This window comes from Camelina sativa, chromosome 7 (genome assembly GCF_030686135.1).
Source record: "Camelina sativa cultivar CO46 ecotype springtype chromosome 7, ASM3068613v1".
Lineage (NCBI taxonomy): Eukaryota > Viridiplantae > Streptophyta > Magnoliopsida > Brassicales > Brassicaceae > Camelina > Camelina sativa.
In genome coordinates, this window is record NC_141886.1 from 33,550,987 (window position 1) to 33,570,116 (window position 19,130).

General features: G+C 38.6%; 4 protein-coding genes and 1 pseudogene across 10 annotated transcripts; 4 read left to right on the forward strand and 1 right to left on the reverse strand.

Annotated features, from left to right (window-relative positions):
- Positions 1–176: 176 nt before the first annotated feature.
- LOC104705183 (flavin-containing monooxygenase FMO GS-OX-like 4) lies at positions 177–4,494 on the forward strand. Of its 3 annotated transcripts, XM_087457624.1 has the most exons (10): positions 181–1,129; positions 1,443–1,516; positions 1,596–1,620; positions 1,749–3,092; positions 3,179–3,249; positions 3,336–3,488; positions 3,575–3,657; positions 3,750–3,885; positions 3,980–4,153; positions 4,252–4,494. In XM_087457624.1, exons 4-10 carry the CDS (start codon positions 2,531–2,533, stop codon positions 4,429–4,431), a joined length of 1,359 nt encoding a protein of 452 aa, XP_087313750.1. In that variant the 5' UTR covers positions 181–1,129; positions 1,443–1,516; positions 1,596–1,620; positions 1,749–2,530; the 3' UTR covers positions 4,432–4,494. The 3 variants fall into 3 exon arrangements, with proteins under 3 accessions (XP_019083656.1, XP_087313750.1, XP_087313749.1); XM_019228111.2 differs by having other exon boundaries at positions 177–1,129; positions 1,443–1,620; XM_087457623.1 differs by lacking the exon at positions 1,596–1,620 and having other exon boundaries at positions 1,726–3,092.
- Positions 412–1,233, forward strand: LOC104703871 (glutathione S-transferase T3). The gene has a single exon (XM_087458708.1). It carries the CDS (start codon positions 412–414, stop codon positions 1,231–1,233), a length of 822 nt encoding a protein of 273 aa, XP_087314834.1.
- Positions 4,442–5,561, reverse strand: LOC104703867 (uncharacterized). The gene is made up of 2 exons (XM_010419954.3): positions 5,434–5,561; positions 4,442–5,339 (listed from the first exon to the last, which is right to left on the reverse strand). The coding sequence occupies exons 1-2, from the start codon at positions 5,449–5,451 to the stop codon at positions 4,515–4,517; spliced, it is 843 nt and encodes a 280-aa protein (XP_010418256.2). The 5' UTR covers positions 5,452–5,561; the 3' UTR covers positions 4,442–4,514.
- Positions 5,562–5,743: 182 nt separating this feature from the next.
- On the forward strand, positions 5,744–12,357 carry LOC104703866 (putative disease resistance protein At1g62630; annotated as a pseudogene). The gene is made up of 4 exons (XR_015561491.1): positions 5,744–5,881; positions 6,349–8,586; positions 8,859–8,881; positions 11,916–12,357. The product of XR_015561491.1 is annotated as a putative disease resistance protein At1g62630 (transcript).
- LOC104703865 (putative disease resistance protein At1g63360) lies at positions 12,030–15,748 on the forward strand. Of its 4 annotated transcripts, none has more exons than XR_015561488.1 (4): positions 12,030–12,345; positions 12,707–14,228; positions 14,284–15,391; positions 15,495–15,748. XR_015561488.1 is itself a non-coding variant. In XM_010419951.3 (3 exons), the coding sequence occupies exon 2, from the start codon at positions 12,725–12,727 to the stop codon at positions 15,377–15,379; it is 2,655 nt and encodes an 884-aa protein (XP_010418253.1). In that variant the 5' UTR covers positions 12,543–12,614; positions 12,707–12,724; the 3' UTR covers positions 15,380–15,391; positions 15,495–15,748. The 4 variants fall into 4 exon arrangements, 1 of the variants encoding a protein (XP_010418253.1); XR_015561487.1 differs by lacking the exon at positions 12,030–12,345 and adding an exon at positions 12,469–12,614; XR_015561489.1 differs by lacking the exon at positions 12,030–12,345 and adding an exon at positions 12,469–12,614 and having other exon boundaries at positions 12,707–13,846; positions 15,066–15,391.
- Positions 15,749–19,130: the final 3,382 nt, after the last annotated feature.

Genomic DNA, 19,130 nt, shown 5'->3' on the forward strand with positions numbered 1-19,130 from the left:
CATCTTTTTCCATTAAAATACACTATTCAATACAACAAAATCAAATCCGTATTGAATAACAGAGGATTGTGTTGTAATCATATATATACGTAATTGTATAAATACATCTAATTCCATTAAAATACACTATTCAATAACACCCCTTTTATAAATTCTAGGGTTAAAAAACAATTATAGACCAGTTTGAGAAATCAGATCGAGCAAACAAAAACTAGAAGAAGAAGAAGAAGGTTGTGCTTCCAAGTATAGATCTAACGATTCGCAGAAGCTTCCAAAAATCTTCAATTGTTCTGGATCCGAATCGATGGTTGGAAGACGCTTTTGGGTAACCCTTAAAATTCTCTTTCCTTTCTCCATTTAACACACACACAAACTAGGAATCCATATATCGTCAATCTCTTGAGAGGCTTCATGAACATTTCGTTTAGTACCCAATATTCTGATGCTCCAACTCCAAGTAAAGACCGTAGACCATCAAGAAAGAAATGGTCACCCACAGAAGATGTTGTACTCATCACTGCGTGGCTAAACACGACCAAAGATCCAAAATTTGAAGCCTTTTGGACACGTATTGCAACTTATTGTGCATCAAGTCCGAAGCTTTCTGGTTTTCCAAAGAGAGAAGCAAATTGTTGTAAACATAGGTGGAAGAAGATTAATGATGCAGTTTCCAAGTTTGTTAGATGCTATGATGAGGCTGCAACAACAAGAACTCAGAAATCATCAACTGGGCAGAGTGAGAATGATGTTATGAAGCTCGCAAACCAAATTTACTTAGATGGACACAAGGTGAAGTTTACCTTGGAGCATGCTTGGAGAGAGCTTCGACATGATCCTAAATGGTGTGCATCTTCTTCATTTACTAAGAAGACTGGAATGACTAAAAGAAGAAGAAAGTGTGAGGAGGGTTCTGCTCAGTCTTCAACCTCCCACCTAGTAGTACTAAGCGATGGAGAGGATGATGAAGCAATGCCTCCTCCTCCTCCTCCTCCTCCTCCTCCTCGTGTTCAGGCTTCTTCACAGGCCATACCTCAAAGGAAAACTTCCACTGTAGAAGGAGAAGACAAGTCTGAGTTTCAGAGGATGTGGGAGATTAAGCAAAAGGATTATGCTTTGCAAGAGAAGCTTAGTAAGCATAGATTGCTTGACACTCTCCTTTCAAAAACAGAGCCACTTAGTGAAATGGAAATGGCTTTAAAGAACAAGCTAATTAATGACATGTTGTCAAGCTAAATTAGTCTTAGAGTTTCTGTCTTATGAGCTTATGTGTACTTTGAAACGATCAAGAAAGGTTTATTCTTGTTGTGTTGCAATCAGTTTCTGGTCTTTGAAAATATCAGTTGTATGAGTTTCTGTTCCTTATCAATAGAGTTTTAGAGTTTCTGTTCTCGACACGATCAAGAGATGTTTATTGTTTGTCTCTCGGTGTGTTTTTGTCTCAGATGTTGATGTGCTTTCTCTCAGATGTTGATGTGTTTTGTCTGATCTTGATGACTCAGATCAACACGCTCTTGAGGTCTGTTTTATGTTTCCCCTTTTCCCAATTACATTTTCTGATCATATATGGAACATTTACCGAAAGAGGCTTCTTTTAGATTCAAGATCATTGTCAAAAAATTTGTAAGTTCATATACTCGTTTCTGTCTTTCTGAATAGAAATTCACACTTCTTTCGAATGACATTTTTTATGTTTGTGAGTTCACTAGTTTTATGGTTTAATTGGAGCCGTTGTTAATGATAAATTTCAGATTTTTGATTGGATGGAAAAGAGGAAGATGCCATTATCTGTATCTCTGATCATGCAATTCGTTTGGATCTAATTGCAAAGACTAAGTCTTAGAGGCAGCTGAGAACTGCTTACGATGGTGGGGTTTGTACCCTGTGTGCATTGGCCTACAAAATCGGTAAGTCACCTTTTATTGTTAAGTTATCAAATAACTGATCTGAAAATCATAGATCCATTGATTAAGTTGAGTAATTAATCATATATCTTTCTCTATCTCTATGATCAAACAAATATTGAAAGAACTCTGTACATTGTGTTTGAATTGGTTATATCATCTTCTTTCATTATTTAAAAAACTTAACGTACTACGTGGAATCAGAAAGATGACTACAATATCTGCAGAATGGTAAAGCCAAAGCCATGTTATCTCTGTTCTATGTGAATGGAATCAGTTAATGAATCATTTGTTCTCTGTTTCTGTTCTATGATTCCAAAGCCATGTTATCTTCTCTGTTTTGGCTTGATTCATTATGTTATTGAGTTCTTCTTCCTTCATTTGCAGACTGCATATTTTGCCTTTGTATTCATTTGCTTCTATTTATTTTGCATTAAAATGGTTTACACAAAGTCTATTAAACCAAGATAATGCAGGTGTTGCAATTTGAAGTGGTTAGTTTATTAAATAAACTTTATTTAGTGATAATATCCATAAAACGCAGCGTTTCAAATTGTGTGGTTCATGTGTTTTTGGGCCGTTAGTTTATTTCTCACCATCGCTAAACGAATCTCGTAAAAAAAACCCAAATGGCACCTTCCTTATCACCAATCAGATCACACCACGTGGCAGTTATCGGCGCCGGAGCAGCCGGATTAGTCGCGGCGCGAGAGCTCCGGCGAGAAGGTCACTCGGTGGTCGTCTTCGAGAGACAAAAGCAAGTCGGAGGAACCTGGATCTACACCGATCACACCGAACCCGATCCGTTAAGCGTTGACCCGACCCGATCCGTCGTTCACTCGAGCGTCTATGGCTCTCTCCGAACTAATCTCCCCCGTGAGTGTATGGGATACAGAGACTTCCCGTTCGTGGTTCGTTCCGGTGTATCGGAATCGAGAGATCCGAGGAGGTTTCCGAGTCACGGTGAAGTTTTGGCGTATTTGCAAGATTTCGCCAAGGAGTTCGCGATTGAGGAGATGGTTCGGTTTGAGACGGCGGTTCTGAAGGTTGCTCCGGCGGCGGATGAAGGAACCGGGAAATGGAGGATTGAATCTACGGATAATGAGAAGAGAGATCGTCGTGATGAGATTTATGATGCTGTTGTTGTTTGTAATGGACATTACATTGAACCTCGTCTCGCTGAGATTCCTGGTAATCTCCATTGATTCATCGAAGTTTCTATAGAAACAGTGAGAAGAAGAGTGATTGTGATTTTGTGTATTTGGAAACTTTTTCAGGGATAAGTTCTTGGCCAGGGAAGGAGATGCATAGCCATAATTATCGTGTTCCTGAACCGTTTAGAGATCAGGTACTCTAATTTTTGAAGATGATAACGTTAGATTTCGTTGGTGTGATGTTAAATGTGAAGTTTTGTGTTGTTGTATTGGTTTATAGGTTGTTGTGCTTATAGGGAACTCTGCTAGTGCTGATGATATAAGTAGGGATATTGCTAGAGTTGCCAAAGAGGTTCATGTGGCTGGTAGGTCAAATGCAGCTGATACGTTTATCAAGCGGTCTGGTTACAGTAATCTATGGATTCATTCAATGGTGGGTTAGCTAACTCCAGTTTTAGCACCTACTCATTTGCTTCAGGAGGGTAATCAATCATAAGTGTTTTTGTGAATCTTGCACAGATTGAGCGTGTCCATGAGGATGGTTCTGTGCTTTTCCAGAACGGGAAAACGATTTCGGTTGATGTTCTTATGCATTGCACTGGGTATTTATTCATTCTCTCTTTTATTTTCGGTTTGTGATTTTCAGGTTTGTTTGGTTGTTGTTGAATGTGTGTGTTTTTTTTACTTTTCATAGGTATAAGTATCACTTTCCGTTTCTTGAAACCAATGGAAATGTTACTGTAGATGATAACCGTGTTGGCCCATTGTACAAAGACGTCTTCCCTCCAGCATTTGCACCATGGCTCTCCTTCGTTGGGATACCATGGAAGGTATACAGCTCTAAATTGCTTAGCTTTGAAGTAATTTCATATTTTCCCTTACCTTTTTAATCTGTTGACTAATCTGTAACTAATTCTATTTCAGGTTGTACCGTTTCCTATGTTTGAGCTACAAAGCAAGTGGATTGCAGGTGTTTTGTCAGGTCGGATCCCGCTGCCTTCTAAGGAAGATATGATGAAAGAAATTAAAACCTTATACTCTACACTTGAAGCCGAAGGTATCGCAAAGCGATATACTCACCAGATGGGGATTACTCAAGTATGAATTATCTTTAACTTATGTTTCCTCTCAGAAACCAAATCTAAAACCGAAACCTAAACAGAAACATTTTTAACAACATTTTTGTTGTTTCGCAGTTTGAATACAGTAATTGGTTGGCTTCACAATGCGGATGCCCAGAAACAGAGGAATGGAGGAAAGAGATGTATTTAACGACTGGTATGAGGAAGAGAGCCCATCCAGAGACGTATAGAGATGAATGGGAAGATCATCACTTAGTTTCTCAAGCTTACCAAGATTTCTCTTTGTACACATAAACAAACAAAATCTGAGAATGCCAATACTGCCATTTATTGGAATATACTTCATTCTTATCACAATGTACAAGTACACAAGACATTCAGAGAGAAGAAAATATGGGCACACCGGGAAGTGTAGTCCCTGAATCGACAATGTATGTATTCCCAGTGACATATTGAGAAGAATCATGAATGAGATAGCGCACGAGAGATGTAAGCCCCGGATCCACAGTCTGTTGCATCTTTAACGGTACAGTCCGTTCAGTAACTTTCTTCAGCCACTCTTTCTGCATAAGACCTTGTGTGATCTCTGACCTGAAAAGCCCCGGTGCGATTGAGTTCACTCTGATCTTGTAAACAGCTAACTCAATAGCCATCATCCTCGTCATGGTATCAACACCGCCTTTAGAACAAGCATAGGCAAGTCCACCAGGCAACAAACCGCGGTGAAGTCCAGAGATCGACGAGATGTTAATCTCCGAGCCACCGCGTTTAGCGTCACGCATCAAAACACAGACGTGTTTGGATACTAGCCAAGACCCGGTCAAGTTGGTTCTAAAGACTTTGTCCCACTCTTCTTCTGACCAATCCAAACTCGACTTGACGTTCCCTCTGATTCCGGCATTGTTGATCAACACATCGATGTTTCCAAAGATTTCCCAAGCCTCTTTTACCGCTTTCTGAATGGTGGCTCCGTCCGATGAAACATCTAGCTCAAGTGCTGCGGCTTGGATCCCGGTTGAACCGAAGCTGTTGATTTCAGAACAGAGAGAGTTGAGGCGATCGACACGACGAGCTGCTGCGATAATCTTACAACCAGCTTTGCCTAGATCAAGACAGATCTCTCTTCCTATACCAGAGGAAGCTCCTGTCACAAGAACCACTTTGTCTTTAAGCTCACACCATGGCTCTAATTGCCTCAACACCTGCTTGACCAAGATAATTCAAATCACTATAATTTGAAGAGATCTCAATATCATCAAGAAAGTGAAAGGGTATAATGGAAAAAGGGAATCTCACAGTTTGATGATTGTTCATATTGATTGATGTTTCACTGTGTGTGTCGGACCTGTCGGTGGAGAAGGAGAAGCTTACAATGACACAAGTGCTAATATAATGTTATTTTGTGATGCATAAAGTGAGAAGTCTATTTTAAAGTAGCAAAAAAAGAATTGGTCTCTATTATTTTAAAGTAGCTTGACAGGTTTTTTTTTGTTCCTTTGTGGAATCTCTTTCTCTGTCTCTGTGCAGCGATGGGTGGTTGCTTCTCAGTCTCATTGTCATGTGATCAAGTTGTGAACCAAGCCTCTCAATGGTTATGTGTGAAAATAGTTATATTCACAACCTTGAGGAGAATCTCGCAGCTTTAAAGACAACCTTGGAAGACGTGAAGGCAAGGCGAGATGATTTGTCAAGAAGGGTGGAGAGAGAGGAGAATAAAGGTCTACGAAGGCTTGCCCAAATCCAGGTATGGCTTACTAGAGTTGTGACTGTTGAAAGTCAAGTCAATGGGTTGTTAAGTGTTAGGACAACTGAGCTTCAAAGGTTGTGTCTTTGTGGGATTTGCTCCAAGAGTTTACTGTCAAGCTACCTAACACAGTTTTTTTTTATGTTAAACGACTATTCAAAGTGCCAGTGTAAGTATGTAATTACTGATTTGGGTAACCACCAAAGTAATTAAACTTTTTGAAGATCTTACAAATTTGGTATCCGATGTTTTCGAAGCTAAAAGATTTTTCTCATTTTCTTTGAAAACAGTTGAAGAAAAAAAAAATGTCTTTGTCTGCAAAGGCTGTCAGTGCTTTTCATATTTTGGACTCACTCGAACGAGAATTTAATATTATTTCGAGTGGACCAAAACGTCAGTCTTATCTTCAATTATTCTTTGCATCGTTTCTAGTACGTATGCTCACATTAGTAAACTCCAATTTTCAGATCTCTCAATTTCTGTAAAATGGGTCTCTCTTTCTCGGTGCCCTGTGATCCGTGTGTAAATAAAGTCTTTCAATGGCTAGACGTGAGAGGAAGTCATACTCACAATCTCAAGAAGAATCTTGTGGCTCTAGAGAGAACCATGGAGGAGCTCAAGGCTAAGCGGGATGATTTGTCAAGACGGCTCACAATTGAGGAGGATAGAGGTCTACAAAGGCTTGCCGAATTCGAGGTATGGCTTAATAGAGCTGTGAGTGTCGAAAAAGAAGTCAATGATCTTCTAAATGATAGGGATGTTCACCTACAAAGGCTGTGTCTTTGTGGGTTTTGCTCTAAGAGTTTACTGTCAAGCTACCGTTACGGGAAAAGTGTTTTCTTGACGTTGGAGAAAGTTGAGGAACTGAAAAATAAAGATTAAGTGATCGTTGCGCAAGCTCAAACGCCTGAGGTAGAGGAACTACCTCTTGAACCGATAATTGTTGGTCAAGAAAGAATGCTCGATAAGGCATGGAAACATCTCATGGAAGATGAAACTGTATTATGGGTATGTACGGTATGGGTGGTGTAGGGAAGACAACTCTTCTCACACAAATCAACAATAAGTTCAGTAAGAATAGACGTGGATTTGACTATGTTATTTGGGTTGTGGTGTCTAAAGAGGCACAAATAGAGAAGATTCAAGATGATATCGCTCAGAAAGTTGGGGAAAGTGGAAAGGAGTGGAAAGAAAAAGATAAAAGTCAAAAGACTGCTCATTTATTCAAATTCTTAAAGAACAAGAGATTCGTGTTGTTTTTAGATGACATATGGGAAAAGGTGGATTTAGCTGAGATCGGAGTTCCGGATCCAAGAACGCATGAGAAAGGATGTAAATTGGCATTTACCACTCGTTCACAGGATGTATGTGCGCGCATGGGGGTTGAAAAACCAATGGAGGTCCAATGTTTGGGGAGCAATGACGCATTTGATTTGTTCCACAAGAAGGTTGGGAAAACAACACTTGGAAGCGATCCGGAAATCCCCAAACTTGCAAGAAAAGTTGCTAAAAAATGTTGCGGCCTACCATTGGCTCTCAACATCATAGGCGAGACCATGTCATCCAAGAAGACGGTACAAGAATGGCGTAACGCTATAGATGTTTTGAACTCATACGCCGCAGAGTTTTCTGGCATGGTCGATAAGATCCTTCCACTTTTGAAATATAGTTACGATAGCCTTAAGGAGGAGCATGTGAAATCGTGTTTGCTATATTGCGCGTTATATCCAGAAGATGCTGTAATTCTAAAAGAAGAATTGATAGAGAAATGGATATGCGAGGAAATCATAGATGGAAGTGAAGGTGTAGAAAAGGCTGAGGACAAGGGTTATGAAATTATTGGTAGTCTTGTTCGTGCATCGTTGTTGATGGAGGGGGAAAATATGGGTGGAGAAAGTGTTGTGTGTATGCATGACGTTGTTCGTGAAATGGCCTTATGGATCGCTTCTGAACTGGGAATACAAAAAGAAGCATTCATTGTGCGGGCAGGTGTTGGGTTACGTGAAATTCCAAAGGTGAAGAATTGGAACATTGTGCGAAGGATGTCGTTAATGGAGAATAAGATTGTTCATCTCGTTGGGAGTCCTGAATGTATGGAACTCACAACTTTGTTTCTGAGTGAATTATCATTAATCTGGACTATTGCGGAAGCAATCTCAAGTAAATTTTTCAGTTACATGCCAAAGCTTGCTGTTTTGGATCTATCGAGTAATTTTGATCTCTATGTATTGCCGGAAGGACTAACAAATCTAGTTTCCTTGCGTTATCTCAACTTGAGATCAACTGGTATACGTTGGCTGCCAAAGAAGGTACTACAAGAGTTGAAAAAACTAATTCACCTGGATTTGGAGCATACATTGGAGCTTGAATGTATTGCTGGGGTATCAAGTCTGTACAATCTGAAAGTTTTGAAGTTACGTGAATCTGGATTTTCATGGGATCTCGACACAATGAAGGAGTTGGAAACTTTGAAACATTTAGAAATTTTAACTACAAGTTTCAATGTTGCTTCGAATGTGGAGCAATTTTTGAGCTCTCTCAGGCTGATGAGTCTTACACGATTTCTAAAGATCTCTAACGAATTTGTATCATCTGGTATATCACTTTCAGGATCTATGGACAAGCTTCGAGTATTCACAATTGAGAGCCGTCGTATCCCTGAGGTAAAGATCGGAAGGATATGTAGCTTCTTGAGCCTCGTCGAAGTTTCTATAATAGGTTGTGCAAGCCTGAGGGAATTGACGTTTCTAATGTTCGCTCCAAATCTTAGAACTCTTCGTATTTCTCGTTTAGAAGACCTAGAAGATATAATAAACAAAGAGACAGCTTGTGAAGTTGAAGAATCAGGGAATGTTCCTTTCCAAAATCTGAAAATTCTTAGTTTAGAAAAACTACCAAAGCTGAAGAATATATATTGGAGTCCTCTACCCTTTCCATGTCTAGAGGAAATCAGTGTAGACGAATGTCCAAATCTGAGGAAGCTTCCGCTCGATTCCAAAAGTGGTAAAAAAAGTTACATCCTACGTCACAATTATAGAAAACTACAAAACGAAGGATGGATTGAAGGTGTGGAATGGGAAGACGAAGCTACAAAACTCCGCTTCGTACGTGCATTCGTCATAGAAGAGGTCTAAAATTTCTCCTCTTCTCTTATTTGATTTTCAAGGATTCTAACTGCTTCCATCTTTAATGCCTCTTGTCTCTTTTTGTGTGTGTTAATTTTGATAATAGGAGTGACCGAGGCTTACCAAGGGAGCAAGTTCAAAATCGTCATTTGGGTTTAATTTGTTCCAAAGAGAAACTCTCTCTCTCTCTCTGCTTTCCATAAAGTGAAAATACCCTATCTAGCTATTTATCTCTCTCATCTTTCAAACTCTGTATTGCTTGCTTTCTATGAGTTCTTTTGTAATTCTTCTTTTTTATGCCTTTTCACATGAAACATACTTTAAAGGCTAATGAAAATGGCTGCAACTTTATTGGGATGTGAATTTCTTGTGATGATGATAAGATAGATAATGGGAGCTGATAGAGTTAAGTGAAGACTCTAGTCCAGTCAGTGTTATTGACTAAATAGAAATGTTGTGGATCATTGTGAGAGTATCCTACGTGATCACTGTGGGTGGTTAGAGCTTGCGTGCTCTGCTCTTAGGTAGATGAGATTGGAGAACTGTAACTCCAAGCTCATCAGTTAGGTTTGATTTGCGTCCATGGCTCGATTGGATGGAGAATCGTTTTGTGTTGGGAGATTACACATTTACACTAATTCGAGAAGTTGCATCTTGCACATGACGTGCATTTCAAAGCAACACAAGTTCTCTGTTTCGCAATCCGGTAAATCCATGCTTCTTGAGTCTTTCTGATCAGCTGATGTGTATGTAGAAGGTTATAAAGGCCTACGGGAGTTGACGTGGCTGATGTTTGCTCCAACTCTTACATATATTGATATTGAGTGTTCAGACCAACTAGAAGATCTAATAAGCAAAGAGAAGGCTACTGTAGGTGTGAAGAATCAGAGATTGTTCCTTTTCAATAGCTGAAATTTTTACGCTTGTCTAGTGTACCGGAGCTGAACATTTAACTGTCTCATCGACCTTTTCCCTGTCTAAAGACAGTCGTTGCAATTGCAATAGGATGACCAAAGCTGAAAAGCCTTTCGAATCAAACACGGAGAGAAAGAATGGATTGAAGGTCTTGAATGGGAGGTTGAAGCTACCAACCACCGCTTCTTACGTTCATGTGCATAGATTTATAATGCGTTTCAGGTTATGAAGTGTTTTCTTTTTCATTACTCATATTTTCTGTCTTTAATTTGGTCTGATTACAGATTTGTCATTTGTGTGTTTGAATATGGTTTGTGTTAGAATATGGTTTGTGTTTGAATATGATTCGTAAACATGATCTCACGGTCTTCTCTCTATCCGTAAAACGTCTCAGCCACCAAACTATGAAGCTTCTGTTTATTAAAACGGTCCACACAAACCAACTACATATGACAACATTTGCTCTTTTTCACATTACATTTTTTTGGCAATAAATTTTATTCGTTTAAATTAATTCACCACAATTATATTTTTGAAAGTGGATTTGGTTTAATCTTACTCTTCTTCTATGCCACACCTTAATTTAATTATAATCACATCAACTAAATTAAAAGTGGATTTGGTTAATCTCCTATTCTTCTTCAAGTTGTTCACCCAACACCTACTAATACATGACCGGTACTCAACCACCTTTTTTGTTTATGTCCCATATATTCATAGTAACACATGTAATTCAAGAAACATCCAAATTACTTGATAACATGCATTTCCAACTTAAAAAAAAAAAATATTTAACACATCCTAGTAAGGGTATATACATAGTATTATATTATATTATGGAGTTAAATTATGTTTTATCATATCGTGATGCATTAATTTTGGTATCATAGGAAATTTTACAGTGACCAAACTTTTTCGAGCCAAACAACAACAACAACATACACAAAAATTAACTAACACACCACTCAGCGAGGAGGAGCCAATGCTCAATGAAATGTGACATAAGTTCCTCTCAAAACTCTACATATGAATCATCACTATCTCGACTTATCATGCAGTACTTGTTTTGATAGTCAATGAAATCAATACTTTCATAATACGTTTTCCAAGTTACAAAAAAATTATATACTGATATGTTTTGATGTTTCCATATCTACTACCCACATGAACTGGGGGTGTTAGCATTTTATCTACAGTTAAATAAAGTTACATGTCAATTTGTGAATAAATTTGTTTTTGATTGAAAAAAAAAAAAAAATACAAAATAAACTAAACAAAGAGAGGAGTAGTTTTTAATGGCATTGGAATCTCCTCAAAACTGAGCTGTCACAATCACCTCCCCTGTCTCCTCTCTCCTCTCCTCTCTACGTTTCTAATTTCACTAACGTTACATTGGTAAATATCTCCGACGAATTTTTCAGGTCCATGCCGAGGTTAGTTGTTTTGGACCTATCACATAATAAAAATCTCCGTGAATTGCCAGATGGATTATCACAGTTGGTGTCGTTGAGGTATCTTAACATGTCGCACACAAGTATTCAATGTCTACCTGTCGGTTTACAAGAGTTGAAAAACTTACGTCACTTGGATTTAGAGTGGACGGGTAAGCTTTCGAGTATTGTTGGAATCTCTGCATTACTGAGTTTGAAAGTATTGAAACTACGAGGCTCAAAAGCTAGAGAAAACACCAAAACGGTGGAGGAGTTGCAAGTCTTGGAACATTTAGAAGTGCTAACGTTAGAAATCAGTTATGATTCAGGTTTGGACCAGTTTTTAAGCTCTCACAAGCTGATGTGCTGTACACAAGCTCTAGAGATCAGTGGTTTGCAATTAGAATCATCACACATATCGCGTATAGCTAGTATGGATAAAGTTTCTAAACTAGTTTTCGAAGGATGTACTCTTTTTGAGATAAAGATAGACATTATTGCAAGTAGCAGAAGCAGCAAGACGGTTTCTCCTCTGCAAAATCCTGAAAACGTATGCTTCTTCAGCCTATCTAGGATTTATCTATCGTCTTGCAAACGCCTAAAAGAATTGACGTGGCTGATGTTTGCTCCAAATCTTACAAAGCTTTTTGTTGAGGGTGCTTATGAACTAGAAGACATAATAAACAAAGAGAAAGCTAGCGTACGTGACGACGACGAACCAGGGCTTGTTCTTTTTCGAAAGCTAGAAATTATACATTTGGCTAATCTACCGGAGGTGAAGAACATCTACTGGAGACCGCTGCCTTTTCCCTGTCTTACGGACATCATTGTACTCGATTGCCCAAAACTGAGAAAGCTTCCACTCAATTCTAAAAGTGGCTCAGGTGGTGAAAACGGACTCTTCATAAAATACAGAGATAAAGGATGGATAAAAGGGGTTGAATGGGAGGACGAAGCTACCAAGGCTCGCTTCTTAACGTTAATCCCGTAAAAGGTTTACAATAGATCTCCTCTTCTAGATTACATGTTTATTAATGGAACTTTTAGGTTACGAAATGCGCTTAATTTTCAAACTTCTACCTTATCATAAAACAGGAATATAAAATTTGTGGAGTCTGTAGAACTTTTTTTGTTTTTTTTGTTAATGGTACAAGAATATGCTGATGAGCCATACACAATTTCTAGAGATTCACTGGATCCGTATACATAACTGCCACGTGGGGTTTACGAGAGTCCATTCTCAAGTCTTCTTGGGTCAGCCATGTACAGTAGCTCCACTTATTTCTTGTGGACTACGATTATTCTCCATTCTCTCTGGTTTTTTTTGCTCACATTTGTAAATTTCAAATTTTCAGATCTCAAGTTTCATGTAGATGGGGAGCTGCTTATCCGTCTCAATACCATTGGATCAATCGGTGAATAAAGTCTCTCAATGGCTAGACGAGAAAGGAGGTTATACTCACAATCTCGTGAAGAATCTTGTGGCTCTGGAGACAACCATGGAAGAGCTCAAGGCTAGGCGGGATGATCTGTCAAGAAGGCTCACAATTGAGGAGGATAGAGGTCTACAAAGGCTTTCCGTAATCCAGGTATGGCTTGACAGAGTTGAGACTATCGAAAAGGAAATCATTGGTATTCTTGGTACTAGAAATGTCGAACTTCAAAGGTTGTGTCTTTGTGGGTTTTGCTCTAAGAGTTTACTATCGAGCTACCGTTACGGTAAAACTGTTTTCTTGAAGTTGAGAGAGGTTGAGAAACTCAAAAGTGAAGTTTTCGATGTGATTGTTGATCAAGTTCTAATACCTGAGGTGGAGGAACGACCTCTTCAACCGACAATTGTTGGTCAAGAAACAATGCTCGATAAGGCCTGGAAACATCTCATGGAAGATGGAGTTGGTGTTATGGGTGTATATGGAATGGGCGGAGTAGGGAAGACAACACTTCTCACACAGCTCAACAATAAGTTCAGTGAAGTTAGGTGTGGATTTGATTTTGTGATTTGGACTGTTGTATCTAAAGAGTTACAAATAGAGAAGATTCTTGATGATATCGCTCAGAAAGTGGATCTGGGGGGAGAGATGTGCAACCAAAAAAGCACAAGTCAAAAGGTGGTTCACTTGTTCAATTTCTTAAAGAAGAAGAAATTTGTCTTGTTTTTAGATGACATATGGGAGAAGGTGGAATTAGCTGAGATTGGAATCCCAATTCCAACACCACAGAACCGATGCAAAGTGGTGTTCTCCACTCGTTCACAGGATGTATGTGCTCGGATGGGTGTCGAAAAACCAATGGAAGTCCAATGCTTGGCAGACAATGACGCATTTGATTTGTTCGAGAAGAAGGTTGGTCAAACAACACTTGTGAGCGATCCGGAAATCCCCGAACTTGCAAGAGAAGTTGCTAAAAAATGTTGTGGCCTACCATTGGCGCTCAACGTTATAGGAGAGACCATGTCATGCAAGAGAACGATACAAGAATGGCGTCATGCGATACATGTTTTGAATTCATACGCCGCAGAGTTTTCTGGCATGGAAGATAAGATCCTTCCGCTGTTGAAGTATAGCTACGATAGCCTTAAGGGTGAGCATGTCAAATCGTGTTTGCTGTATTGTGCTTTATATCCAGAAGATGCTGAAATTCTGAAAGATGAATTGATAGAGCACTTGATATGCGAGAATATCATAGATGGAAGTGAAGGTGTAGAAAAGGCTGAGTACAAGGGTTATGATATTATTGGTAGTCTTGTTTGCGCATCATTGTTGATGGAGTGGGAGAATGACCATGGACGAGGTGTTGTCCGTATGCATGACGTTGTTCGTGAAATGGCCCTATGGATCGCTTCTGAATTGGGAACACAAAAAGAGGCCTTCATTGTGCGTGCAGGTGTTGGGTTACGTGAAATTCCAAAGGTGAAGAATTGGAACATTGTGAGAAGGATGTCGTTAATGGAGAATAAGATTGTTCATCTCGTTGGGAGTCCTGAATGTATGGAACTCACAACTTTCCTCATGGGAAGGGGAGAATATGGAAGTTTCTCGAGTATATTGGAAGATATCTCGAGTGAATTCTTCAATTACATGCCAAAGTTAGTTGTTTTGGATTTATCGGGTAATAACAGTCTCTCTGAATTGCCGGAAGGAATATCAAATCTAGTTTCCTTGCGTTATCTCAACTTGAGATTAACTAGGTTACGTTGTTTGCCAAAGAAGGTACTACAAGAGTTGAAAAAACTAATTCACTTGGATTTGGGGTATACAGCGCTTGAAAGTATTGATGGAATATCAAGTTTGCATAATCTAAAAGTAATGAAAGTAGAATTTTCTGTTTTTCCATGGGATCTCGACACAATGAAGGAGTTGGAAACTTTGAAACATTTAGAAATTTTAACTACAAGTTTCAATATTTCTCCAACTCTGGAGCAATTTTTGAGCTCTCTTAGGCTGGTGAGTCGTACACGATTTCTACAGATCTCTGACGACTTAGTATCATCAGCAAATAGACATCTTGAATCAACTGGAATATCACTTTTAGGATCTATGGACAAGCTTCGGGAATTCAGAATTGAGAGATGTCGTATCCCTGAGATAAAGATCGGAAGGATATGTAGCTTCTTGAGCCTGGTCAAAGTTTATATAATGGGTTGTAAAAGCCTGAGGGAATTGACCTTTCTGATGTTGGCTCCAAATCTTAGAACTCTTCGTATTCGTCATTCAGACGACATTGAAGATATAATAAACAAAGAGAAAGCTTGTGAAGTTGAAGAATCAGGGAATGTTCCTTTCCAAAAGCTGAATGTTCTTCATTTGGAAAATCTACCAAAGCTGAAGAATATATATTGGAGTCCTCTACCCTTTCCATGTCTAGAGAAAATCTATGTAGAGACATGTCCAAATCTGAAAAAGCTTCCACTCGATTCCAAAAGTGGCAAGCAAGGTGAAAATGGATGCATCATAAGTTACAAATCTCGAGGATGGATTGAAGGTGTGGAATGGGAAGACGAAGCTACAAAAATCCGCTTCTTATCTTAGTGCATAGAAAAGGTCTAACATTTCTCCTCTTCTCTTATTTGATTTTCAAGGATTCTAACTGCTTCCATCTGTAATGCCTCTTGTCTCTTTTTGTGTGTGTTAATTTTGATAATAGGGGTAATGACAGAGGCAAGTTCAAAGTTGATAAAGTCGTCATTTGGGTTTAATTTCTCTCTGCTTTCCATATCTATTTATCTCTCTCATCTTTCAAACTCTGTATTGCTTTCTATGAGTTCTTTTTGTAATTCTTCTTTTTTATGCCTTTTCACATGAAACATACTTCAAATATTGAAAATGGCTGCAACTTTATTGAGATGTGAATTTCTTGTAATGATGATAAGATAATGGAAGTTGATAGAGTTAAGTGAAGAATCTAGCCCAGTCAGTGTTATTGACTAAATAGAAGTGTTGTGGATTATTGTGAGAGTATCCTGCGTGATCACTATGGGTGTTTAGAGCAATCGTTTCAGTCGAAGAAAATCAAGTTGTTGAAGAAAATTAAGTTGTTGGATTATCAGGTGAGAAAGATGAATCGAAGAACGTATCAGAAACTGTGGTGGCAGTGAAGTCTGTGGTGGACAACTTAGACGTTGTTGTGTCGAAGGCTAAATAAATGCCTATGGGAGTTGACGTGGCTGATGTTTGCTTCAACTCTTACATATATTGATGTTGTGTTCAGACCAACTAGAAGATCTAATAAGCAAAGAGAAGGCTATTGTAGGTGTGAAGAATCAGAGATTGTTCCTTTTCAATAGCTGAAATTTTTACGCTTGTCTAGTGTACCGGAGCTGAACATTTAACTCCCATCGACCTTTTCCCTGTCTAAAGACAGTCGTTGCAATAGGATGACCAAAGCTGAAAAGCCTTTCGCTCAAACACCGAGATAAAGCATGGACTGAAGGTCTTGAATGGGACGTTGAAGCTACCAACCACCGGTTCTTACGTTCATGTGTATAGGTTTATAGTTTGTCATGCTCTCTAATGCGTCTCAGGTTATGAAGTGTTTTCTTTTTCATTACTCATATTTTCTGTCTTTAATTTGGTCTGATTACAGATTTCTCTATCCGTAAAAGGTCTCAGCCACCAAACTATGAAGCTTCTGTTTATTAAAACGGTCCACACAAACCAACTACATATGACAACATTTGCTCTTTTTCACATTTACATTTTCTTTTGGCAATAAATCTTATTCACGTCAATTATATTTTTGAAAGTGGGTTTGGTTTAATCTTACTCTTCTTCTATGCCACACCTTAATTTAATTATAATAACATCAACTAAATTAAAAGTGGATTTGGTTAATCTCCTATTCTTCTTCAAGTTGTTCACCCAACACCTACTAATACATGACCGGTACTCAACCACCTTTTTTTGTTTATGTCCCATATATTCATAGTAACACATGTAATTCAAGAAACATCCAAATTACTTGATAACATGCGTTTCCAAACTTTAAAAAAAAAAATATTTAACACATCCTGATCCTAGTAAGGGTATATACATAGTATATAATATTATATTATGGAGTAAAATTATGTTTATCATCATATCGTGATGCATTAGTTTTGGTATCATAGGAAATTTCACAGTGACCAACCTTTTTCGAGCAAACAACAACAAACATACACAAAAATTAAATAACACACCACTCAGCGAGGAGGAGCCAATGCTAAATGAAATGTGACATGAGTTCCTCTCAAAACTCTACATATGAAAATCATCATCACTATCTCGACTTATCATGCAGTACTTGTTTTGATAGTCAATGAAATCAATACTTTCAGAATACGTTTTCCAAGTTACAAAAAAAGTTATATACTGATATGTTTTGATGTTTCCATTTACCACATGAATTGGGGGTGTTAGCATTTTATCTACAGTTTAATAAAGTTACATGTCAATAAAGTTTCTAAACTCGTTTTCGAAGGATGTACTCTTTTTGAGATAAAGATAGACATTATTGCAAGTAGCAGAAGCAGCAAGACGGTTTCTCCTCTGCAAAATCCGGAAAACGTATGCTTCCTCAGCCTATCTAGGATTTATCTATCGTCTTGCAAACGCCTAAAAGAATTGACGTGGCTGATGTTTGCTCCAAATCTTACAAAGCTTTTTGTCGAGGGTGCTTATGAACTAGAAGACATAATAAACAAAGAGAAAGCTAACGTACGTGACGACGACAAACCAGGGCTTTCTCTTTTTCGAAAGCTAGAAATTATACATTTGGCTAATCTACAGGAGGTGAATGTTGGGGAAACAACGCACAGTTGGACAGCGGAATAAAGTTTCACCCTAACTTATGTGAACTTGTGAGGAAAATATAATAAACTTGATAGAGCGTACAATAAATAAGACACAGAATTATACGTGGAAAACCTCTCCAATGCGAAGACTAAAAACCACTGGACCGTAGTCCACTCAAAATTCCATTATCACCAATGTATTTGAGTACAACACAAGAGAGAGAACACAAAAGACTAAAAATATGCAGTTCCAAACAACCCTAGATTTACTAAGATTCCGGCAACATATTCAGATCTCCACCATACAAATCCTAGATAAACAGGTCAGAAACAACTCTGCAAAATTTCAGCTCAAACCGAGAAGATCTCACCGTTGGATCTTACAAACACTCACGACAGATGCTGCAGAAATCTGGAAATTCCAGACACGACCAGCCACGCTAAAACTCAGATTTCTCACAAACCAACCGTTGAAACAAGATCTCCACCGTCAAATATGTAGAACACTGAGTCAATAAGCTACCCTCCAAAAATCAGCCAGATCGAAGCTCGTTTAAATGTCCAAACGTGCAAAACACCAAACCTAATGGTTCTGTTTTTCTATTCTCCTCTAGATCCGAAAATCAACTCTCTTCTCTCTATTTTTCCTTATGCCAATAATTAGGTTAAGAGTGTTTATATAGTGTCTCATAACCTAAAACCCGATATCAATCTCATGGACTAATATAATGGCCCAAGTCCAGGTTTGGTTAACCAAACCCAATTGGTTTTCCCACTAGGAGGAAAACCCAACAAACTCCCCCTCTGACTAGGTGGAGGAAACAGCTATCCCGGCTATCCCTCGGCAAACTTCAAGCTTCCTCCTCGGCAATGACTTTGTCATCATATCAGCTCCATTATCATCCGTATCAATCTTTTCAAGTTCCACTTCTTTAGAAGCAACCACATCACGTATCCAATGATACCTCCTATTAATGTGCTTAGAACGCGAATGAAATGTAGAGTTCTTTCCGAGACAAATTGTGCTTTGGCAATCACAGAACAGCATATACTTATTCTGCTTGAAACCGATATCTTCACAAAAACCTTTCATCCACAAAAACTCCTTACAAGCTTCAGTTGCAGCTATGAACTCAGCTTCAGTGGTAGAAAGTGCAACACACTTTTGCAATCTTGACTGCCATGAAACAGCTCCACCCGCAAATGTTACCAAGTAACCCAAAGTAGACTTACTAGAATCAACATCTCCTGACAAATCAGAATCAATATAACTAACAAGCAATGCATTATCACCTCCAAAAGAAAGCTTCAAATCAGAAGTCCCCCGAAGATATTTCAAAATCCACTTCACAATATTCCAGTGTTTTCTTCCAGGATTGGAAACAAAACGACTAACAACACCAACAACGTGAGCTATATCTGGTCTTGTACAGACCATGGCATACATCAAACTACCAACTGCAGAAGCATATGGAACCCTTGTCATATCTTCCTTCTCCAACTTTCTTTTT